Source organism: Ictalurus punctatus, chromosome 15, assembly GCF_001660625.3.
Source record: "Ictalurus punctatus breed USDA103 chromosome 15, Coco_2.0, whole genome shotgun sequence".
NCBI classification, from domain to species: Eukaryota; Metazoa; Chordata; class Actinopteri; order Siluriformes; family Ictaluridae; genus Ictalurus; species Ictalurus punctatus.
In genome coordinates, this window is record NC_030430.2 from 9,718,685 (window position 1) to 9,745,348 (window position 26,664).

At 40.4% G+C, this 26,664-nt stretch overlaps 1 protein-coding gene across 6 annotated transcripts in view; it reads left to right on the forward strand.

The window, feature by feature from the left end:
* Nucleotides 1-26,664, forward strand: part of znf512b (zinc finger protein 512B) — a 165,725-nt gene that overhangs the window by 72,448 nt on the left and 66,613 nt on the right. For all 6 annotated transcript variants that reach the window (XM_053686208.1, XM_053686210.1, XM_017487264.3 and 3 more), the window contains one exon: nucleotides 14,758-14,957. In XM_053686208.1, the coding sequence (XP_053542183.1) occupies nucleotides 14,758-14,957 (200 nt within the window). The remainder of the gene's footprint in view (nucleotides 1-14,757; nucleotides 14,958-26,664) is intronic.

Here is a 26,664-nt window from a genome sequence, read left to right on the forward strand (position 1 = left end):
GAAACAAGGTCGAGTTAACATGAATCAAAACAAAAAACAATGAACAACGGCTTGGTAATGAGAAACTCAATACTACGCAATATGCACAGAGACACGAGGGGTTTATATAACGAACATAATCATGGGGTAAACACCGGACAGCTGAAAACAATGATACACATTCGGGGGAAACAACCAATGACAAAACAAGGGTGGAGACAGAACATAACCATAACAAATGCACGTGTCCAATGTAAACAGTCAATGTCATTGAAGACCGAAAAGCGTGTGTTCGCTAAGAGCTCGCGCACCGAGCTAATACACGAGCTTCGGTTTTCCGAGCACGCTGCAATACTGCAGTGCTGGCTCGAGGGGAAATTGTGACAGCAGATATATTAAAAAATTCAAGCACCCCTGTATATTAAAAGCATAGTAATAAGATCGGCAGCTCAAGGCAGTAGACTTATAAAGCAAAGAAGACATGAATATTTAAGATAGATGAGACTTTATTAAACTATTCTACAAGACAGAAACTAATATAGCACATAAAAACACTCACACACACAAACGGGTAAAAATGGCTTTGAATAGAGAGTATGAAGTTTAAAGTTTCTAGCACCATATGCTATTTCATAGACCATGACCTGATGAACCATCATCTTATTAATTTACTTTCACTTCTTTTAGAAGGGCTTTAAACTTGGTGTTATATGTACCAGTTTAGCTATAATCTGGAGGTACCTTGCTTGACTTTTGAATTGTTGTCACAAATGGGGATTCCCTCGTTATGTTGTTGTGTAGGTGGGATTCCTGCAATGGTTGTTCATCAGTCAGCATTTGTGTGGTGTCTTGGAAGACCAGTTGGAATGATGAATGTAATGTTGTCTCGTAGGCGGGTTGTTTGAGCTGGGAGGTGGTTCTAGATTTACGGAGCGCACACATACCAAAGACATATATTGGTTGCTGTTAACACACTACTAATAGTTAAACGCAATAATCATACTAGTACTACTATACTAATATGCCGCTTTTCCACGGCAGGTACTTTCCCCAAGAACTAGAGACTTTTGGAGGTACACGGTGTGTTTTCACTGCAGGGACCAAGGTCTAAATTAAGTTCGCAAAGTCCCTAGTCGGGAGGTGGTACTTTTTCAGAAGACAGGAACTTTGGGGGGTGGGACTTGGGTGTTGAACATGCTGATTGGTTGAGTACAAGCAACATTTTTTTTTCAACCACCATTTTTAAAAGTCTGTTGTGGTGTGTACAGTAACTGTTGTTTATTGCGATTCAAATCAACACAATGGAGTTACGACCGAATGAATCTCCTCCATCCATGTTGTTGTTGCACTGTCATTATCAGATTTCAGACAATACTGTCCATTTTTCAAACACGAACCTTTTATCCAATTTTTTTTTTAAAAATACAATTCGTTCGCCACGGCAGTGAGCGCACTGAATACTAACCACTAAACCACAAGTTTAATTGCAGCAAACTCTTTTGTTACTGTTCAAAGTTTTGTGTTCCAATCCTGGGACTCATTGTTCCGGGTAATTTCGGTGGAAAAGCTAAATGAAACAATTAGTGGCAACTTGGTGGTTATAAGCATGATAGTTCCAGGATAACACATGGAAGAAAATAGATGGTTATAGTTGTTAATGTATTATTCTTTCAGTACTTGTCTCTGTAGGCTATATGGAGTGTTCTGGTTTGGGATGTGTAAATTTTAAGAGCACAGTAAACTTTGTGTTCCTGGCTGAGGGAGAAAAATGTCTCATTCCCTTCCTGAAGTTATCAACTTTACTGGTGAGGGATTTTGTCTGTTGGGTGAGCCATCTGGTCCTGGTGCTTCATTTAAACTAGCATTAAGAAGGCATGTAGTTAATATAGTTTATGGTGACAGTACTCCAGTATTTGAGCGAGACATCTGGTCAGAAAAAGGTGTTCCCAGAGTCTACATCTTTTATGATATGAAATGAACTCAGTCCAGTGATCCTGCACTGTGGTCCGGGGTATTGGTTTGCTTTTCACCCTGCTTGTGGCATTCCAGGGGTGAATTATGGCTTTGGTGTGACTTCTTCCAAGGCCATTAGTTGGAACTGTTTATCAACAGTGTTTGTTTATTCACAACCCAGTCTAGCTGGTACCAATCTTGATAGAAACTTGACTTTATAGCCTGGATGGTACAAGTATATAGATTCAGGCCCCCAAGGTGAAATGTGGCTCCTTGTCTTTTTCTCCTGTTCCTTCCTTACTGCCTGGTTCACCCTGTGTCATCTAGTGCAGCTTAAGAATTGACTATTTGATGCAAACTTGACAATGAGTATCTCTAAGTGTGATTGTGGACATGCCACAGGTACATACAGTTGTGCTTATAAATTTACATACCCCTTTCAGAATCTACTAAATGTTAATAACTAAAAACAAAATCATAAAAAAATTGAAGAATCATAAAAACTGCATTTTGTTTTTTTTTTATTTAGTGCTTCCCTGAATAAGCTATTTCACATAAGATGTGTACATACAGTCCACAAGACACAGGAATAACTGAATTTACACAAATGAACCAGTTCAAAAGTTTACAGACTTGATTCTTAATACTGTGTGTTGTTACTTGGATGATTTGTGGTAGTTGTTCATGAGTCCCTTGTTTGTCCTGAGCAGTTAAACTACCCACTGTTCTTCAGAAAAATCCTCCAGGTCCTGCACATTCTTTGGTCCAGCATTTGACCCCTGCATATTTGATTCCTTTCCAACATTAGCTATATGATGTTTAGATCTGTCTTCTCACACTTAGGACAATGGAGAGTCTCATACTGTACATAACTATTGTATTACAAAAGGTGTAAACATTCATTGATGCGCAAGAAGGAAACAAGATGGCGCCATTGTGTTTGGCATGCATCTGTTGCTCCTGGTGTTATAGTAATTTTAAAATTAAATTTTAGCTTATTATGGCTCAGATACACTTGCATATGACCATGTAATCTCTGATAGAGATTAGAAATTCAGTTTTGGGCTTTAACTACGCTGTTTCGGATGTCTCTTGTTCATATCCTCCACCGTTCCTGTCGGATATCCCTGACTACCAGCATCGACTACCTCTTGTTACCCCATGGAGGAAACACCTTAGGCATTGTGGCAAGTGGAGCGGTCTTGCAATTAGACTGAAAGCTACATTGGGGTATCGTGGCTGCCTTGCTTTCAAGATATCTCTTATCTATGGATTCATCCTATTGTTCCCAGGATTTTTGACAGGCCTTTACAGTACACATTCGACAGGCCTTTACAGTACACATTTTCCCAAATACGACATGATCGAATGGACACTCAACTTCATTGCTCACTCAACCATGGAATAGAACCTGTTCGTGGATCTCCGTTTCTCAGGATGGTATTACTGAATGTTCAGTCATTGCTTAATAAGACCTTCATTTTACATGACTATTTTGCCTCACATAATCTGGACAATCTTTTCTTGACTGAAAATTGGACAAAAGATGGTGACCAAACACCATTTACTGATCTTGTCCCTCCAAATTGCACTTTTATTAGCACACCTCGGATGTCTGGTCACAGATGGGGTCTTGTGGCAGTTTTTAAATACAATTTCCATGGCCGAATCATCCCATTCGTTAGTTTTGAGTTACAAATGTTTCAAATGGAAATGGCTGTTGATCCTGTTCTGTTTGTGATCATGTATAGACCCCGACAGTAAGATAATGTTTTAAATGAGTTTGCTGACTTTCTGTGGGGTGTAGTAATAAAGTTTGAAAATATTTAGTTACTTGTTGACTTTAATATTTCTGTTTGCTGTCCCATAAAGATACTTCCCAGGGATTTCTGTAATCTTACTGACTCATTAAATTTTACGTAGTGGGTGCAGGGACCCACACATGTCCAAGGTCACACGTTGGATCTGGTTTTTACTCATGGCGTTTCTATTTCAGACTCTGAAATTTGTGACACTGGCTTTTCTGACCACAAATCTATTTATTGCCACCTTTCCTGGTCGACCTGGTGTCACAACCCTGACAGCCTGATGGACTCGTCATTTCACAGTAAATGCCCAGGACACAAAATGTTGATGAGTACCTATGTTCCTTTAGCAATACCGGTCTGAACATCTTAAATTCCATTGCTCCTATGAAGGCCAAGTGGCTGTGGAAAAAACCTCAACGTGTTAAATGACTCGATTCACTCGCTCAGACAATCTTGTAGCTATGAACGCAGATCGCTTAAGGATAGGTTGCAGGACACTCTTGCAGTATTTCAGAAAGCGGTCAAGTCAGCAAAATCTAAATATTTGTCAAAGATTATCAATGATTACAATAGTCCCAAAATACTGTTTTCTACTGTTGATTCTGTTTTAAATCCAGTGGTTAATGTTTAGTGATTTCATATCAAGTGATATGATATATATCATATCATGTTTTTAGTGATATCATATCGTGACTTCAGTTCCCATCAGCCACTGCACTGGACTACAATATGTCACATGAACACCTGCACCTGAGGTCCTGACGTCCTGCTCGGCTGAGGTTGTCGCTCTGCCTTCCTGCTCGGCTGAGGTTGTCGCTCGGCCTTCCTGCTCGGCTGAGGTTGTCGCTCGGCCTTCCTGCTCGGCTGAGGTTGTCGCTCGGCCTTCCTGCTCGGCTGAGGTTGTCGCTCGGCCTTCCTGCTTCGCTGATGTTGTTGCTCTGCCTCCATGTTCCGCTGAAGACATCGTTCCTCTTCTTTGCTGTGCGCCATATGTCACTCCCCCTTCATGCTGCACGGAGGACATCGTTCTCCCCTCATGCTCCACGGAGAGCATCGTTCCTCCCTTTAGTCTCATGGAGAGCATCGTTCCTCCCTTTAGTCTCATGGAGAGCATCGTTCCTCTCCCTGGCCTCGCAGAGAACCTCGCTCCCCTCTATGGCCTCGTGGAAACCTTGGAGCGTCCCTCGGGCCTCGCGGAGAACATCGCTCCCCTCTCCTGTCCTGCTGAGGAAGTTGTCCCGCTGTCCCGCTGTCCTGCCACGCAGACGTCGCTCTGAGCTCCAGCCCCACTGAGGATGTCGCTCTGCTTACCTGTTCCACTGAGCACATCGCTCTGCTTACCTGTTACACAGAGGACGTTGCGTTGCTTTCTTGCTCTGCTGAGGACGCCGCTCAGCCTCCTAGTTCTGCTGGGGACATTTTGCCCAAAGGGCCAGGACCACCAGAGGGAGGGAGTGCATTTTTGGGTGCTCCGGGAGAAGCGCACTTGGAGGGGGGGGGGGGGGGGGTGTGGTTCTGTCATATATCAAGGAGGTAACTCTGGACTTCAGTTCCCATCAGCCACTGCACTGGACAACAATGTCACATGACCACCTGCACCTGAATCACATTTCTGTTAATGAGCACTCGTGTGTGTGTGTGTGTGTGTGTGTGTGTGTGTGTATATGTATATATGTATGTATATATATATGTATGTATGTATGTATGTATGTATATATGTGGATATATGTATGTGTGTATGCATACGTCACTGTTTGCACTGCTTGTCTTACGATTGTCTTAGACCACCGTGTTCCATGTTAGCATGTGTATTGATCTTGTTAGTTTGTTTAGCCACAGTATTATGCCAAGTTGTCTTAGTGTCTTTGATTTGTTGTTTGTTAATTAAACTATTTGAATATCTGCGATTGCTTCCGCCTCCACCTTGAAACATGAGAGATGTGTCTGAAACTACATGTGAAAAGTTTTTAGCATTCTTTGCTGAGAAAGGAGTTAGGTTGAGACCCCAAAAATTTGCATTCTGATTCTAACATCCATGAGACACCATTGAGCTCTGCTACTTGGTCCTCCTTTGATCTTACTTTTCCTACTTGCAAAAATATAATCGAAGACCCACTATCTGTTCTCATGCCTGCTCTATTTTTTGTAAACTTGAGTCTGAGCACTGGAATGGTCCGTGATAGCCTTAAATATGCAACAATTATTCCAATTTTAAAGACCCCAAATTCAGATACGTCTATCCTAGACAACCTTAGACCAATCTCTAACCTACCTTTTATGTTCAAAATTTTGGAGAAAGTGGTGTTAGTACAATTATGGCCTTTCTTAGTACAAACCACATTTATGAAACTTTTCAATCTCATTTCAGGAAATTACACAGTACTGAATCTGCTTCATTAAAAGTCTCGTAGCGTCTGTAGCCAATAAGATGTCACTTGAGACTTTTAATAATGCTGTTGCTTTGATCATGGCTTTTGACATGGTTGACCATAATGTACTCCTCTCTCATTAAAAAAATTGTGTTGGCTTTTAGAGGTTGAACGTGGGATTTCTGTACGTATCGGACAATATACAACTGCTCCTCTGACTTGTGGTGCTCCTCAGAGTTCCATTCGTGCTCCAACTCAATTCATGATCTATCTGCTGCCCCTGGGTTCGATTTTTCATTAATATGGGATATCTTTTGCTTGTATGCTGATGATGCTTAGTTGTATCTCCCTTTACAACCTAATGACAAACATGCAGTGGGAGCTCTGTTTGCACGTATTCAGGAACTTAAATTATAACTGACAAATAATTTCCTGATATTAAATGAAGGTAAAACTGAAGTGATTCTGTTTGGACCTAGTGATGCTTTTAATGTCAGAAATTATGACCTTGGTTAACTAATCCAATGAGTCACCCTGTGTGCAAAAAACTTAGGCTATCGATTTGATTCTGGTCTAAAGTTTGATAAGCACATAAATGTGGTAGTTCAGTCATGTTTTTACCATCTTCATCGCCTGGATAAAGTCAAATTGTTTTTATCATGTAAAAACTTTTGAAAAAGTAATCCATGCATTTATCACTTCCCAGCTAGACTATTGTAATTCGCTCTATTATGAGATTAATCAGTCGTCCATGGAGCGATTGCAAATAGTACAAAATGCAGCCAGACTTTTGACTGGCTCATGTAAATTTAAGCACATCACCCCATGTTGATTTCCTTGCAGTGGTTGCCCATAAAATTTAAAGTGGAATTCAAAATTTAAACTTTGTTTTTTAAATTATTACATAATCTTGCACCTGTCTATCTAGCTTAGTTGTTGCATCCACACAAATTATCATGACCACTGAGATCGGGACATTTAAGAATGCTGACCATCCCTAGGTCCAGACTGAAACACTGTGGTGATCAAACATTTTCCAACACTCTGGAACAAGCGCCCTGTAGCCATCCAAACATTGCCTTCTCTTTTTGTTTTTAAATCTATTCTTGCATCCTATTTATGTGAACAGATGTTAGTATAAAATATGTGTAATAGTTGTATTATATTGCTTTGTAAAAATTTTTTTATAATTAATTTTTGTTTTTCTCTTATTTTATGTACAGCACTTTGGTCAAACTATGGTTGTTATTAAATGTGCACTATAAGTAAAGGAAGAAGAAGAAAGTAACATGATACATTAAGAGCCAGTGGGATGTAAACATTTGAACAGGATGATCTTTGTAAATTATTATTTTGTCTTCTGGGAAATTTGTAAATATCTTGTGGTGCTTCTGAAAGGCAGTACTAAATAAAAAACATAAGAACTTTAAAGAAAATAATAACAATTGACAAAGATCATCCTGTTCCAAAGTTTACATCACCCTGGCTCTTATTGTATCATGTTGCCTTCTTGAGCATAAGTGAATGTTTGCACCTTTTTGTAATACAGTAGTTGTGAGTCCCTCAATTGTCCTAAGTGTGAAAATATACATTTTAACATCATATAGCCACTGTTGGAATGGGGTCAAATATGCAGGAAAATGCTGGAAAACCAAAGAATGTGAAGGACCTGGAGTATTCTTCTGAAGAACAGTTGGCAGACCTCTTGATGTTCCAGCCAAGAATTAGGAAGGAATTTTAATGTCCTTTTTTGCAATGTTATTAGGAGAACTTAGATTTTTACATAGCTGTACGTACTACGTATGTGCTCATGCCATATACTGTTGGAAAGCTAAGACTCTTGTGATTCGACTGATATAAACACTTAAAAACACTTTTGCTTGTATCTTTCTCATTTGTAAGTTGCTTTGGATAAGTGTCTGCTAAGTGAATAAATGTAAATGTAAAAATACAGCCACAACAGCAGCTACAGTCACAGTCTTTGCCAGACCACCAGCATACAAACAAAGGAACACCAAACGGAGCCAACTCACTTCTGAAGCCAGATAGCAGTCCACTCAATCATAACGTCAACAAAAAAAGTCTTGTTACACTGCCAAAGGCCCAAACAATCTAATTATGTAAAAATATTTAGTCCAAAACACATTTTCTATCAATAAATCCACAAGAATTGCTGCTGTGTCATTCCAAATAATCTCAGATTATCACGTTGTTCTTATCTCTGCAGCGCATGAGTGAACACACCTAAATGCCAGAGCTCAAAATGGCCCCCGGGCTGTGACCTATCGCATGACACCTCATTTGAACCAACAGGAGCTTCCATGTTCTGTCTATAGGCTTCAAAATCCAATGAGAGTCTGTGCTTCAGCAAGGTCCTTACCCCATTCCTACGTGAAACATGCAAGCTGTATAATGGTGGCTAGGGGGACCATTGTGTAGCCAGTGAACTGCTCAAATGAATGATATATTGCTTCATGCGTGTGTTTCAACATGTCAGCTTAAAAGTCCCTACGTAATGCTCTGTAACCAATGGCACAAGAACGTGTAAGAGTGCACAAAGGTTTCAACTATAAATATATATATGAAAATACATAGAAATATTCACACAAATATACATTTTGTAGATTGCTGGATTTGTGAAATGATAATTATAAGGAAAATCAAGAGTAGCAGCCTTTTTATTGTAGTTATGTGTACATGGTTACCAACAGCCCTTTGGAGTCTCCAAAAGACTTCATGTTGTGGTCAAATTGTATTTTTCAGCTAATAGCTCCCAGCTGTAAGCATATACAGGCCTCTGTATGCAAAAAAATAAAAAAATTAAAAAAAAATCAGGCAGAAAAAAACTTCTATTTTATTGTGTTCAAACCTCTATTACTCAATATCAGTAGCACTTACAGTGATTCTGACTCCTGGGGACTTCAGAGTGTCCCCTTTCAAAAGAGCCCAAAACCATGTATGTACTCCAAATGGTTCAAGAACAGCTTTAATTTTAGTTTGGGTATACCTTGGATAAGCGTTTTAGGATAATTTTACTGAAACTTCATGGGGTTAACTGCCAGGACAAACAAGGGACTCATGAACAACTATCACAAAACATAAAAACAGTCATTAATTGACCAAGTAACAACACACAGTGTTAAGAATCAAGCATATAGTATGTAAACTTTTGGACTGGTTCATTTGTGTAAATTCAGTTATTATTGTGTCTTGTGGACTATATGTAAATATCTGTTATGTGAAATAACTTATACAGCACAATACTAAATGCAATTTTTATGATCTCTCTCTCTCTTTTAATTATTAACATTTTGCAAATTCTCCAAAGGTATGTAAATTTGAGTACAACCACCTAGGTAAAATTGTTGGGCATGTTCAAGTCTGTCCAATAGGTAGTAAGTTGAAGGCTGTTGTATTTTCCTGTTTAGTCTTCATGCCGAGAAACTTTTGCAAGCATTTTGCTACAGTTGTTGCTTCATTAACCTACCTGCTTAGTCCTAATGTCCCTTTTGTTTGGATTAAGATGTGTCAGTTGGATTTTTAAAAAAAATTAAAGGCCTTGCTGAGTATAGCTCCCATTCTACCTTATTCTAGCTTATGATTTTAGAATGTCTTTTAAGTTAGCTATTTATGCTTGCAATTTTTCTGACTCCCTAGAGCATCCTGTGTGTTGTTACTCTAAAACGTTTGAACACCAGAAACTCTACTCAGCAATTGAGAAAGAGGCTTGTCTGGTCTGTTTCAATTAATAATCTGATCAACAGTGGTGCTAGTACAGTGCAGAAGTGCTTACAGAATTAAGTTGTAAAGCCATCAGGACATTGTGCTTTGTTACTAGTGCTTTGTTAATATTATTATTGTATGCACTGCAAACAATTAAATCTTAGCAAGTAGAAATACCGTGAATATAGTCAAATCTATCTTGTATTTCTTATTATAAGTGTCATGAGTCCCCCTTTGTGCAGCGCGCGTGCACAAGCAGGTGCGCGAGCACCTGCTTCTCCCATGTGGACAGTTGTGACATTTCGACACGTGCATCTGTTTATGTTTCTGTTATGTCTCCTCCCCGTCCTGTCATTGGTTGTGGTGTCACGTGTGTCTGTATTGCCCTCAGCTGTTAGCAGTTACAAGGCTGATCATGTCGGCATATATACCGTGTGCCTCCCAACACTCAACGCGGAATATTGAGTTAGAATAGATAAGAAATTACGATAGATAACCACAGTCTCATGTTTCATGTTTCAAGTCATAGTCATAGTTCATGTCATGTTTCATGTTTAGGTTCGTTAGTTTAGTTCACGCTGGTTTCTCCGCTACCAGTCCCTTGCTGTAGCTTATGTTTCATGTTCTGTATCTCGACCCTATTTTCCATGACCGTGACCTTGATTCCTGCCTAGCCCTGTGTATGCCTGTTTGCTGATCGCCTGAACTTTGCATGTTACTGGATTACGTTTGTGGATCACGTTTTGGATTTGTCTACCTGTGTCTCTCTCCTAAATAAAACCTGTTCATACTGCGCTTGTATCCGTCTGAACTTCCTCATGTCACAAGACGTGACAGAATATTCCGCCCCACAATGGATGCAGCATGAGAATGGAGAGGACGCAGAACACGGAAGTCCACGCCAATCATCCACTCCTTGGACTTGAGGCAGTTTCCACAAGAGAATTTCGTGGACCTTCCCGATCGGTATGATGGGTTCTTTGGTTATCCAGACTACTTTTTGGTAGATTGTCAGTTCTACTTCTCCAGCCTGTTTGACCCGAAGCCAGAGGAGAAGCAATGGATAAGGTTCATGGTGTCCCGGTTTTTTGGCCCAGCTTGTAATTGGTGTAGCGATTAGCAGCCATGTGATCCCGGATAATGGAGGACAGTAGGCAATTTATGGACCTGTTTTTGAAGGAGTTTGGAGAACCAGGGCAGAGCTACAACCTGGATAAGCTGTTGAAGGGAGTCAGTGTGGCGAACAATGCTGACCTGCCGTGCCACATGCATTATGAGTGGATGAGCCACCAAGTGTATGTTAACACGGACCACCAAGCTCTGCTCACACCCAAGTTAGTTGACCAAGTTCCACTCATGTCCAAGCCTGCTGACCAAGTTCTGCTCATGTCCAAGCCTGCTCACCCAGTTAACCAAGTTCCACTCATGTCCAAGCCTGCTGACCAAGTTCTGCTCATGTCCAAGCCTGCTCACCCAGTTAACCAAGTTCCGCTCATTTCCAAACCTGCTGACCAAGTTCTGCTCATGTCCAAGCCTGCTGACCTGATTGACCAAGTTCCGCTCATGTCCAAGCCTGCTGACACAGTTGACCAAGTTCCGCTCATGTCCAAGCCTGCTGATCCAGTTGAACAAGTTCTGCCCACGCCCAAGTCTACCGACACGGCCGCCCAAGTTCTGCCCACGCCCGAGTCTACCGACACGGCCGCCCAAGTTCTGCCCACGCCCGAGTCTGCCGACAAGGCCGCCCAAGTTCTGCCCACGCCCGAGTCTGCCGACAAGGCCGCCCGAGTCTGCCGACAAGGCCGCCCGAGTCTGCCGACAAGGCCGCCCGAGTTCTGCCCACGCCCGAGTCTGCCGACAAGGCCGCCCAAGTTCTGCCCACGCCCGAGTCTGCCGACAAGGCCGCCCGAGTCTGCCGACAAGGCCGCCCAAGTTCTGCCCACACCCGAGTCTACCGACACGGCCGTCCAAGTTCTGCCCACGCCCGAGTCTGCCGACACAGACAGCCGAGTTCTGCCCACGCCCGAGTCTGCCGGCACAGACTGCCGAGTTCTGCCCACGCCCGAGTCTGCCGGCACAGACTGCCGAGTTCTGCCCACGCCCGAGTCTGCCGGCACAGACTGCCGAGTTCTGCCCACGCCCGAGTCTGCCGGCACAGACTGCCGAGTTCTGCCCACGCCCGAGTCTGCCGGCACAGACTGCCGAGTTCTGCCCACGCCCGAGTCTGCCGGCACAGACTGCCGAGTTCTGCCCACGCCCGAGTCTGCCGGCACAGACTGCCGAGTTCTGCCCACGCCCGAGTCTGCCGGCACAGACAGCCGAGTTCTGCCCACGCCCGAGTCTGCCGGCACAGACAGCCGAGTTCTGCCCACGCCCGAGTCTGCCGGCACAGACAGCCGAGTTCTGCCCACGCCCGAGTCTGCCGGCGCGGCCGACCACGTTCTGCTCAAGCCTGAGACTCACATGGTGACCTCAGAGCCCCAGCCTGAGACCTACGAGGAGGTCTCAACTCCAGAGCTGCAGCCTGAAATTAACCTGGCAACCTCGGTGCCCCCGTATGAAGTCGTCGCTCTGCCTTTCTGCTCGGCTGTGGTCATCTCTATGCCTTCCTGCTCCACGGAGGACATTGTTCCCCTCTCCTGCTTCGCGGAGACCCACGCTCCTCTCCCTGGCCTCGCGGAGATCCACGCTCCTCTCCCTGGCCTCGCGGAGACCCATACTCCTCTCCCTAGCCTCGCAGGGGACCTTGCTTCATTTTCCTGCACTGCTGAGTACAGCAATCCATTTCCCTGCTCCGCCTGCCTGCTCGGCTGTGGTCGTCGCTCTGCCCTCCTGTTCAGCCGGGGACATCGCTCCGCTTTCCTGCTCCGCCGAGGACGTCGCTCCGCTTTCCTGCTCCGCCGAGGACGCCGCTCCGCTTTCCTGCTCCGCCGAGGACGCCGCTCCGCTTTCCTGCTCCGCCGAGGACGCCGCTCCGCTTTCCTGCTCCGACGAGGACGCCGCTCCGCTTTCCTGCTCCGACGAGGACGCCGCTCCGCTTTCCTGCTCCGACGAGGACGCCGCTCCGCTTTCCTGCTCCGACGAGGACGCCGCTCCGCTTTCCTGCTCCGACGAGGACGCCGCTCCGCTTTCCTGCTCCGACGAGGACGCCGCCCTGTTTCCCTGCTCCGACGAGGACGCCGCCCTGTTTCCCTGCTCCGACGAGAACGTCACTCTGCCTTCCTGTTTTGCCAAGAACACCGTGCAGTCGCCTGGCTCTGCTTGGGACGTTCTGGGGCCGGGGCCGCCAATGAAGATGGATGTCTTGTGGCACTCCAGGAGGAGTGCTTTTGGGGGGGGGTGTTCTGTCATCAGTCCCCTTTTGTACAGCGCGCTGTGGAGCATGTGAGCACACGTGCACGAGCAGGTGCGCGAGTACCTGCTTCTCCCACGTTGACAGTTGTGACATTTCGACACGTGCATCTGTTTGTTTCTGTTATGTCTCCTCCTCGTCCTGTCATTGGTTATGGTTTCGTGTGTCTGTATTTCCCTCAGCTGTTAGCAGTTACAAGTCTGATAATGTTGGCATATATACCGCGTGCCTCCCAACACTCAATGCGGAATATCGAGTTAGAATAGATAAGAAATTGCGATAGATAACCACAGTCTCATGTTTCATGTTTCAATTCATAGTCATAGTTCATGTCATGTTTAGGTTCGTTAGTATAGTTCAATAAACCAAATATAAATTTATTAAACCTATTTCAAGCCATTTGTACTAATTACAAGCTTAAATTGTCTTGTTCTATTGGCGGATAATTATGCTAATTTTAAGTTTTTTATTTCTAGAAAGAAGCAAAATTACCCACAAATAGAATAAGAAAACTTCAAGCTTGAAATAAGTAATAATGCCCAGAAATGGATTTAATGGTCTTATATTTGGTTTATTGCAGTCTTATAATAAGAAATACTAAATAAATTTGACTATATTAAAGATATTTTCACTTGCAAAGATGACTTTTTTTGCAGGGTAGTCTTTCCTGCTGTCATCTCTTAATGACAGATATTTTTGTTTTTCATTTAATGAGGTTAGCTAGAAATCTTTCAGATTTATTACTATATTTAAAAATGTTCATGTCTGCGTCTTTGTAGTCCCATTGAGGGTGTGCCCCCATCCCATGCCCAGTGTTCCTGGGATAGACACCAGATTCACTGTGACCCAGACCAGGATAGAGTGGTGTTGAAGAAGACTGGTATTGAAGAAGAATGAATGAATTAACATTTTATAACCAGTAATATCACCCAGCAACCCATGAATTTGTAGATCAAGTTTACCAAAATTGTCTGATTCATTTGTGCTACTTGCATTTATCTAGGTTAAAAACAAAAAATACAAATGTTTCTGAAATGCTGTGTGAATGCAGCAGACTTTTTTATTATTATTATTATTATTATTATTATTATTTTTTATTTATTTATTTATTTATTTTTTATTTTAATAGCAGGCTGTCTCATATCCCACATAAAATGTTTTTTACATTCTGTATTTTACAGCACCAACACACATTTGTTGTATAAATATAAAGAGTGCCAAATTCAGAGGGCAATGTCAGTTGCATATTTAATATTTTTCTTTTTTTGAACATGAATGGAAAAACTAACACAAGCACTAATTACCGTGTAGCAATGTTTTGTAAATATTCAGTTTGAAATTATTCAGTTACAGTTTGTCAAATTTGATTGACAAATGTGCACATCTACTAAAAATAAAATTTAATATTTTATTACATTTGCATGATTTAACTGTCACTGTATTTAGAGTAAAATAAACTAAAATATTCAGTATGACCACTAAAGATTAGGCTAAAACTAGACTACTTAAAAACAGTGAGTAAAAACTGATAGTAATTTAACTGTCTGTGTCTGTGTGTACTCATGTGTATCAGGAAAGGAAGTTCAGTTATGGCTGTCCCTACTGCAAGGCTGTGTTTGCCACAAAAGTGCACCTGCAGAAGCACAAGCTGTGGAATCATTCAGAGAGGGTCAACATGGACAGCAAGATAGCAATGACCATGGAGCCAATGGCTGAGCCGAAAGCCAAGCTGAAAATGCAAAAAAAACCTGTAAAGAAAAATACTAAAAAGAGGTGAGAGAAGCACTATGACATCCCAACATTTCACCTTTGATACCAGTTATTGGCATTGGTTCATACAAAATTGACATTGGCTCATACAAATATCAACTCATTTAGCTTGACTTACAGAATGTATATGATTCAGGAGAGCTGCAAGAGATGATTTCTTTACTTGTGTGCCAACATTTCTCTATTTACAGGTATTTAGAATCATTAGTAACAGTTAGCTAAAATACAATATTTTAGCACAAATAGGTTTTGCTGTTAGGATGTAGATGTAATAATATTGACTTGCTTCATTTCATGCCATGGATAAATTTTGAGAACTTCTGATATAAAGACGATAGAGAGAAATAGAGGTGAATTTTCATTAGCTGTCAAAATTTTAATTAGTTTTGACTGGTCATCAATCATAATTCTCATTGTATGGGAAATGGTTCAGTTTATACAGGAAGCACTGGAAAGGCAAGCAATATTGGTGCTTCACTGTAAATTTGATCAATCTCATAAAATTGTCGCATTAGTTAATCAGTCTAAAGGAATATTCCCCTTTTATGTTTACTATTTTAATTAGAAATTAAAATGACCAACCTTTAAATAACTTGGTTTCTGAAGGCTTAGTTCTGAATATATTCAAATTAATAACCACAACAAAGCAGTAACAGGTTCCATAATATAGCATTTATTGAAATAGAAAATAACAACCATCAGATAACTACTTTACTATGACCCTTGTTTTACAGTATGTTGTGTATGTGTGAGCATTTGCACTGAGCTTATAAAAAATGTATTATCACAAACCGCATGAGAAACGGTTTCGGAAGTTCTGTTTTATGGAAGTAATAATGTTCAACATGTGGTAATAATTAGTCATCTATGGTTATAGATGAATTATCTTAAGTAGTCTAATTATTGATTATTGTAGACCAGGGGTGTAAGTATACTCTTTTCACTGGGAGCATGAGCCCCAGTAAAATTTTGCTGTGGCCCAGTAAAATTTTCCTGATGAATCATTGTCTGATGAGGTAGATTATAGTAGATATTCTTTTCTGTTCATTGAACATTATCATTTACATCATTTGAATTATTTAAAACATGAAGGCTGATTGTAATGCATCCTTTTCAATCATATGCCATGCCCCCCTCATTGTGCTCCTCCTCCCTTCACTTTTCCCAGTGGAAAAACCTTGACTTGCAGTCAGATGATAGTTAATAATATGACATTGTAGCTGAGGAGAGGTAACTACCAGGCTAATGCTGATCGCTGTTGCTTATCGTTAATGTGAATTTGTATTAAGTTGAATGAGGACATCCCTTTTTCCAGATTTATAATTTACTTGGCACAGATTTTATCGATAATTTTAGCTTGTTAACTGCTAAAAGAATGCTTGCTTATCTCGTCTAATTTGGCATTCTGCCACAAACAATGTGATGTAGTCATCATCAGTGAAAGCATTTTGAAGTGATTGGTTCATTTGGGGGATAGTTAGTTTAATTATGAAAATGCTAATTAAACACACCTGCCTGTAATGACATACTATACACTTATACTATGCATTATACACTCTGCCATCTAGTGTATGAATTTTAGAAGGGTACTTTTGTCTCAAATGACACACTTTCGGTACTGCACCAAGCCAGAAGTATATGCTGTTTCCTGGATTCATCCATATTGACACATTTTGAGTGGTGTCACCAGGTAATTCAGAGATTTACATGAAACTACGCATGATAACCCTGATCATTTTCTTGATTATTAGTTAAATTGCTCCTCTTCTATTGTGTAGATCATCAGGTCCATATGGGTAAGAAAAGAAATAGAGAAAAGGCTCAAGTTAAAGAAACCGACATGGCGACTTAAGAAAGCAAAGCTGTCAACAAGTTTCTACAGACTCAGAAGTACCACTTGCTGCAGCAAAATATTCTGAAAAGCAGCCAATATAGGTTCAGCATAGGTGGGAACTTCTTTAAAACTGTTTTTTGTTTTTTTTCTCCGGGTGATTCCTCAAGGAATTGGTTGAGAAAATGCCAAGAATACATTTCTGGAAGTTCTTGGCAAAAAGGGTGTCTACTTTGAAGATGCTAAAATACTAAATTATTTTGATTTATTTGGGATTTTTTTTTATCACAACATAATTCCCATAGTTCCATTTGTGTTATTCCAGTACAGAGCCCCTAAAGGGACATGGTGGTGGAAAAAATTTGGGATGGGAGAAAAAAAATTTCAAAGCTTTTGCGTTCTCTCACAAAACTTTTGCGTTCCCCCAAGAAACTTTTGCGTTTCCTCTCAAAGATAGCCTACCTGTTGTGTTCTCTCATGAAACCAGTGTTTCACGTCAGCTCATGAAACCAGGCCGATGAACTCGCGGTGGCTCACGTTTGTATCTTCACAGCATCACTTGAGTAATTTTTTCATTGAGACAATGCTCTTTCACATAATATCCTTTTCAGGTGTCTTTCACTTATGTCAAAACCGTGCGTCAAACTAAGCACAGGCTGTATTTCTTTATATTTAAGTCCAAATTCAAAATAAAACTCTATGAACTGTTCCATTGTGACTGAACCACTACTAGCAGGAAAACAAACAAGAAGTGTTTGACCGAACTCATAACAGGTTTTGCAAGGAAACGCAAAAGTTTCTCGGGGGAAGGCAAAAGTTTTGCGAGATAACGCAAAAGCTTTAAAAAAAAAAAAAATGTTTTCTTCCATCCCATTTTTTTTCACCACCATGTCCCTTTAGGGGCTCTGTATTCCAGAGTTTTGTTGACTTTATTATTATTCTAAAATGTGGAGAATTTTATTTATTTATTTTAAATTAGTGTGTCTAAACTTTTGAGTGGTACTGTATATCTGAAACAAAAATGACTTGTGCCCCTCTATCAGATCACAAATTGATTTTGATTTTGTTTGTTGGGTATATGGCTAAGGGTAATATGATTCATGAATACTGAAAATTAAACAACAATCTGCTCTCTGATAATTATTTTGTGGAACAAGTTAAATTGCTACCATATATCATTGAAAACTAAAATTTTAATTAGGTTAACCGTTGAATTCTATTGTGCTTTTTGGGAGCTGATAGAAAATGCTGTATATGGCATGTATAAAGAATGGTTAGAAAATAAATAAATGAGTGCAACAATGAAACAATGTGTGTCCCGTCTTGAGACGTAAGGGAGATTAGGACGGATGCAAGTGCAGTTAACAGTTTTATTGAGGGAGACACAGGCAGATAAATCCAGATCGTAATCCAAAAACATAGTATGAAAACATGCAAACGGTCAGGCAATCGGCAAACAGGCATAAACGGGGCAAAGCAGGAATCAAGGTCGCGGTCACGGAAAACAGGGTCAAGATATAAAACAAGAAACATAAGCTACAGCTAGGAACTGGGAGCGGAAAAACCAGCGTGGACTAAATGCACTAATCTAACAATGAAACATAACATGGACAAAGACTATGACTAAGACTCTGTATATCTAACTTAACTATCCATAACATATCTAAACTAATCTAATACTCTGCGCCGTGTGCTAGGAGGTGTGCGATATATATATATACAAACATAATCAGCGTGTTAAGTGCTGACGGCTGACACTAATCTAGACACACGCTTAAACAATAGCCAATGACAGAACAGGGAGGAGACATAACAGAAACATAACAAAAGCACATGTCCATAGTAAACAATGTAAAGTGGTTTAGGTAACCTAATGAGCAAATTTCAAACTGGATTCATGGCTAAACGTCCTATTAGTTCTAACATTAGGTTTGTATAAGACATATTAGATTGTAATCATTTTGTTAATTCAGATGCACTCGTTTTATTTCTCGACTTTCATAAGGCGTTCGACACAACTGAGCACCAATTGTTGTTACAGGGTTTAAATGCATTTGGTTTTTGAAATAAGTTCATTCAAACAGGTAAAATGCTTTATGAAGGTATTGATAGCTCAATTATATTACAGGCTAATATTTCTCAAAGATTTTCTATCAATAGAGGAGTGAGGCAAGGTTGCCCAGTATCCTAGCCCAATAATTTTTTATTGTAGTGGAGCTGTTATCAGTATAGTAAGAACCCCTAATTTTCAAAGTATAACATTATTTGATAGAGAAATAAAAATTTCACTCTTGGCTGATGATACAACTTTATTTTTGAAAGATAGGAGTCAAATCTGTAATGAAATTAAACTAATTTAATTGTATTACAGATTTGACTCTTATCTTTCAAAAATAAAGTTGTATCATCACCCAAGAATTAAATTTTTTTGCTGTTAAGCTGTTGCTAACTTGTCAGTTAGGTAACAGCTTAATTTTAACAACAAAGTCAAGAAAACAAAATTGATTTTTGATAATTGGTTATGGAGAGATCTATCTATTTTAGGGAGAGTCCTGTTATCGAAGGCAGAAGGTTTACCTAGATTTATTTTCCTTGCCTTTCTTTATTTGTTCAGGATTCTACTTGTAAAGAAATTAATAGGTTGCTGGTTAATTTGTGTTGGAAAAATAAACACCACCATCCAAAAAAACTGTATTAGCTAGGAAAAAATCTGGAGGATTGAAAATGATGGATTATGTGGATATAAGTAATACTTTCAAGATCAGTTGGATCAAAAAGTGTATTGGTGATCCTGATTTGATTTGGTTTTTTATGCCTCATAATATCTTTAAGAAAGTGGGTGGTCTTGGCCGCTCTTGGCCTTGAAGCTGTGCTTTGTGCATAATTTTTCTCCTCACAGAATGAAAATTTGGAATAATGAATTGATTACAATTAAAGGCAAGAGTGTGTGTGTATATATATGTGTGTATGTGTATATATATATATATATATATATATATGTATATGTATATGTGTATATGTGTATATATATATATATATATATATATATATATATATATATATATATATATATATATATATATAGAAATGGTTGGATTGTGGGTTAAATTACTTGAGTGATCTGTTTGATTCAACACTATATATGTATTCTTATGATTCTTTTATGTCTAAGTAAAATTTTCCTATAAAATATAAAGTTTTTTTTTTTATAGTAATCAAAGCTATTCCCTCTGGACTTATTAATTTGATGTGCAGCAATCTGTCCTATTATAAAGTAATTAATAAAGACTTTTATTTCCTTATAAATGGCAAAAACTGATTTGCTAAAAAAAAAAATGCCCTAACATAGATATTAGACAAGTCTTTCATGAAAATAAGAAAGTTATTCCAAGAGGGAAATTTTACTAGAATTCCATCCTAAGGGATGTTAATTGGTAATTTAGTACTGCCACTAAAGTGAACAACTTTTTTGTTTTTGTGAAGAATTATTTTGGGGTCAACTATTTTTGTTACTGCCTTTTGTGTGTGTGTGCAAATTTTCATTTATAAATAGCGGTTTGTTTCCTTATTGTTTCGCATATTAGTGGAAAATTCTGTTCAGCAGACCTTTCTTTTCCCTGATACGAGTGGAAAGGGATGCGAATCCCACGTACTATAAGAACTTTTTATTTTGATTATTTCATTTGCTATGAATAAGTAAGAGATCTGCATTTTCTTACGTTTATTGCATGAACTGAAATAATAATAATCTTCCTTTTTGATAATTTTGAGTAGACTACTGTTTTTTCGCTGAGTGATGTCAAAATTATAGGTAACGGTTATTTAGACTGTCTGGCGCCAAAAAACTGAACTAACCAATACGTAAGGTACCACGCTACACCATCATTCCACACTTTGTTTTTTCGGTTGAATAAATGCATCATCCTAGAACGTAATGTGCACTTTGTTTTTTTGGCGGTTTTCAGTGTGAACACACTAATCAACACACCATATAGCTGAATTATCCTAAATTGTCTGTCTATAGTTAATGACAAATACAGAATCAGCATTCTATATCAATTAGCCCCCCCCCCACACACACACAATTTTTTTCACAATTAAGTGCCCTGACCTATCAGAATAAAGAAATATGTACATATACCGAAACATTTTCCCTTCAATTATTTGCTACTTTAGATGTAGAATACCACTGATTCTTTGAGTGCTCAACTATGGCGGTTTATCCAGAAGCACCAAAAAAGCCAAATTCTACTTTGAAAAATTTGAGAAAATTTCAAAGCATAAAAAGAGTCAATATTGGTGATTGCCGACACCTTGCACAGCTGGAGTTTCTTCAATGAGAAAAAATGTTTTTTACTAGCATTTTAGTACAGGAACATTTTCTGTATAGAAAATGTTTACAGACTAGAAAAGTACACCTATGTACAGCACATTTTATTTTTCCTGTTTGATCAAACTTTTGAGTGCACATCTATGCGTATCTACCTATGTAGTCGATATGCACAAACCAGATGAACCAGAAGCACTTAACCCTGCTGATATTCATGCTGGCTTTTACACAATATATGTATATACAGACATTATTGAGTTGGTGATAGTTTTTTACGTTTACTCACATGCATACATGTAAAAGGGGAAAACAACAAAGTTGTCACTATTGCATATGACAAGCCACTTTATGTACCTCTCACCAGGAATCACATAACTGATATAGTAATCAAAGTCAAATCAGATCAGAACAAGCATATACCTTTTAGTTACAGGAAATTTATAGCTGCAGTACACTTCAGACCCATTAAACATTCATTCTGTCTGTAAAAAATGATAGATAAATCGTATGTTGATTTGCTAGCCGATGTGAATTGTAATGTTCACTAAGCCGGAAATAGCCTTCCAGGCTTTCAAGATGTTCCCAACATGTATGGGGTCAGGTCTAGGAGGCCTGTTCAAGGGTCTTTTTAGAGTGGCTGTTCCGTTCATCAAAAGGGGCTTTTCAATAGTAAAACCTCATTTAAAAACAGCAGCCAAAGGTATTATAAATGACACTGTCAACAACATTATGACAAATATGCAAAATCAGAAACAATATGAATTGAGTATTGTGCTGACTGCCTGTAAAAAAATAAATAAATAAATAAAAACAACTAAAAGGCCTTTTGGGCATTGAGGAGTAATTCCGCATAAGGGATCTAAAATCAAGACTAGTGTGAAAAAGACCAAGCAGAGAGGCAAAAAACATCTTCCCATCTCTCACAAAATAAAATACTTGACATTTTTTAATATTATGGCTTTCTTACATAGTCTATCTTAAAAGTGTACCAAGACAGAACTGAATATTTTCAGATTACCATACAACTAAACGAGTATCGAAAGGAACACTTATGTTGAAATATTATCGTTTCTGGCCCTGGCAGTAAATTGACCTCTGGAGTATTTTGTGGCTGTGAAGATTAAGAAAACAGTGAAGATTACCTTGACTTGAACGACACTTTCCCCCCCCTTTTTTTTCTTTTTACATCTAACATAAAATTGTAAACCCTGAAGGTTCTAACTTGGCTAATGATGCAAAGGTACGGATCATTATCTATCTTCTAGCATCACTTTTGTCACAAGTTGATGTCATGCCCAGTGGGTGGTCTGTTTACTGCCACTCCTGTCGGGGACATCCAGCTCATCGCCCAACAGCTCCCTGTGGTGAACCTGCCAAAGAACCCAGCCCTGAAGCAGGCAGTTTTTGAATGGATTGGCCACACCTCTGAACTGCACCATCTGCGAGCACGGCCATCTGTTCACATTTGCCCAGCAGGGAAGCATTGGCCAGGTTTTCAGACATTAGTGAGTGAAGTATTTGATGGTCAGCGAGCTCAGCCCAACATTGCATTCTCCTTCCCCTACTTTTCAATAATTAGATAATTAAAGAGTGAAGCAGGATACTCTGACAAAAGCGAAACCACCCAATTGTTGGTCCCAAAGAGCTGTTGGGAATTGTTATTCCAGGTGGGTCACCATAATCTGATGGCTGGGCATTTGAGGCAGGATAAAACACTAAACTGTCCCATGGCATCCACAGGTGAATCTGCCGGCCACCTCAAAAGCGCCATTGCGCCCATTATGTCAGGCTATTAGATCAGATTGCATACAGTCATCGCTTTGCATTAGTTTTAGTGGACTACGCAAAGCAATACCCGGAAGCAGTGCCTCTTTGCAACATCACGGCGCACAGCATTGCAGCGGCTCTCTTCTGTGTTATCTCCCGAGTCGGGATCTCAAAAGAGATCCTGACTGATCAGGGCACTAAGTTCATGTCACTTCGCGAACTTTATGAATTATTGGCGACTAAATTGATTCAAACCAGTGTTTGCCATCTGCAGCCAGATGGGCTGGTCGAATGGTTTAATCAGATGCTTAAAAATATGATTAGTAAGTTCATCCATGATGATGAGTTAAATTGGCATAAGCTGGATTGAGGGACATATTCTTTGCTGCCTCCATGTAAACTGTTATGTGAAATGATTCCACCACTTTTAAAAAGAATGGCTAAGCTAAGTAAGGGCAGAAGAAATTAATTGGTTAATAATTTTTAGGACCCAAGCACTGAAAATGCACAGGGCCCTATTATTTTTCTAAAGATTTTTTTTCAAGGTTTTGGGGGTTTTTGGGTCCCTTAAATACTCAGAAACTCATGGATGTGGTGGGGTGGCTCTGTAGCACCCCCTTTTACATGGTACAAAACCTTGGGGCATAAATCGTACATTCGTGTACGTATATGTATGAAACTCAGTCCTCAACTTTCGTGCTCACAATCATTAGCTCCGCTCAACAGGAACTTGGTCATTTTGGATTTTATGACAAGTGCATCTGGTGAACTTTTAAATACTCCTCCTTCATGTGATTGTCACCAAACTTGGTCAACATTATGGCAAGACAATGAGGATGCAAAATTGTGAAGGAATTTTTGATATATCGAACAGTTTCGCCATGGTGAGGCAATAAATTTATGGGAAAAAAGGGAAACAGCAAGAGTCTCATATGTTCTGCAGCAGTGAGTGATCTAGATCAAACTTGAGCTGTATGTTTTGTACTGGGGGTTGATCACATGGATGTGGCTACTGTGAGTCACAGTCATAGCACCACCAACTGGTAGCAGGAAGTGTGTAACTTACAACAGACTTTGCAATAATCCTCTTATCTTTACCTGAATCGCCTCAAACTTTGTCAGAATGTCAAGACAAGGTGATGTAAAATTGTTAAAGGATTTTTGATATCTTAAATAGTATTGCCATGGTAAAGCATCAAACATTATTACTTGTTTCTGGTGTTTTTGAGGCCCTTAGCATGCTCTTTTCTTTATATATTTGGATAGTTTACTCTACAACATCTGCTTCACTATACATTTTCATGCACCCACGGGGTGGTGATGGTACTGTAGTGCTTGGGCCCATCATCACTGCTTGCAATCTTTCTTTTTGTTTCTTTTATCTGCAATTTTTTTTTAAACCCAGAACTGCTTTTTCATCAGCATTAGACTATTAGCAGAATGTTCCACACAGTATGGCCCCATTCACAACTAGTATTAACATGCATCCTGGGTGACCAGATGTATAGTGGACAGCACTGAATGTTCTACACAGTATGGCCCCATTCACACCTAGCATTAACATGTATCCTGGGTGACCAGATGTATAGCGGACAGCACTAAGTACAGGTGTGAATGAAACCCATTGTGATATGATCACTGAAACCACATTTGGAAGTCTAGGATATAGGAAGGCTTTGGCTAATCAGGGGCAAAGTCAAGGCAGGAATGGGCAACAAAGAGAGCTTGTAGATCTCCTACTCACTTGAGAGATGTCAGGGCCAGCAGAAGAGCTACCTTTAGAGTCATAAGCTTCCCTGAGGCTGACTCTAAGGGCTAAATTGGAGCAGCTTTAAAGACCTCCCAGGACCACAGAAAGGTCCCAGGAAGGTATGCATTGTCTGCAGATGGGTTTCAGCCGCCTGACAAAATGCCTAAACATCGATGTTAGAGGATGTTGCACCACAGAGGCTCCATCAATAGGGTCATGGCTGGCTGAAATGGTGGCCATGTCGACCCTAATTGTAGAAGGAGCCAACCCTGCTGAGAAACATCCCTGTAAATCCAGCACTGTAGCTATTGCACAGTTTACTGGGTCTAACAGACATTCCTCAGACCATGAGACAAAAAGTAGCCACTTGAGTGCATGCAATTTTTTCACGGAACTTGGTCTCTACAACCTCGGCTGAGAGACCAGAATCTATGAGCTGGTGCCCCACTGTCATTACTGTCTTGAGATAAGGAGATACCCCTAAAGTGTGACCCGAGGCTAGAAACCAGGGACACCTGTATTACTCTCAGGCCAACTTTTCAGCCATCAATAGAATTAACCAGTTGTCCAAGTAGTTTAGAAAAAGGATTCCCTGGAGTTGCAAGGGAGGCAGAGTGACATCCATGCACTTTGTGAAGATGCAAGGGGATAAAGCTATACTTAAGGGAAGAACCCAATATTTGTACATGTTGCCTCTAAACGTGAAGCTAAGACACTTTTTGGGACTTGGCAATATTTCTATGTGGAAATATGCATCTTTTAGATCTATCGTCACAAACCAGTCCTTGAACTGAATCTGTGGAATGATAAGTTTGAGCATCAACATCTTGAACCTGTTGGATTCAAGATGGATTGAACTTGGATTGATTATATGCAATTACATCCAAAATGACATTCCAGTATCTGAAGAGTACAGTTCAGATGACTCTTTTTGTGGACCAGGAAATAACAGCTATAAAAACCTCCCTTCCTCATGTTCTGTGGCTCTTTTGTCCAAGAGGGATCTTACTTCCTGTGCTAACGTTGGTTGGACAGAACGCATGGAGACACATTTGGAAGTAGTTTCCATGCTGCCAGATGGTCTTTTAGTGACGTTAACTTTTCCACATTCTGTTGGAGGAAATTTTTATTGCCCTGTGACAGTTCGCTGACCAGAGAAGTCTGAAAATTTTGGGATGACATTGGCTGGGGGGGTGCTACAGTAATACTGGTGGCTAACTGCCCTAACAACCTTACATCCCTCCTTCTGCGGCTCATCAGGACCTCTCCTTCTTTGCCTGCTTGGTATTAATGATCATTAGGCTTTGGATCAGGCCTACAAGCAGGCTGCTACTGTGGCCAATCAACGCTGAGGTGTCCTTACACGGCTTGGATGACACAGCTGACCCCCCTAAATTCCCTGCTGTTGATGGAGAGATAGCTTGCAAGCGTCTCCTCCACCTTCAGCACAGATAATTACCTGTACTGTTCATTCCCCATGATGGCCGAATAATCAGACGTTGCGGGGTTATAAACATGGCTGGTGTACAGTTTTCTGTGATGTGAGGGAGATTTAATTTCACTAGGGAGAAAGCGCTCGTCCAGCCTGCTAGGAGCCACTTCATCTTCCCCGGGCCAGTCTAAATTCAGCTTTTCTACAGCCCTAGTGTTCACTTCAAGCAGCTCTCTGTATGTTTGAGAGCTGCCCTCCATTTTTGCTGCATTGGCTCCCGCCTCTGGCTCTTCAGAGTCAGAGAGTGTGGGTTGACTGTCCATACTGGAAGAAGGAGTCACAACATGAGCTCCAAAACCCGAAGTGGAGAATCAGATCCGGAGGATGGAGCAAGAGATGGATCAGCGCTCATCTCCAGTACCTCCTCTAGATCCATATGGTCTACCTAATCGTGAAGCATTCACAAGGCGCACAGTCGGCCCCCTCAAGGGATGCCGCTGCATGCTTCACTACCAGACACTTCACATAAAAAATAAAACAGGAGCGAGGAATAACAAACTTCCTGAACTCTCTTTGACTCATACTTGCAAAGAGGTGAGG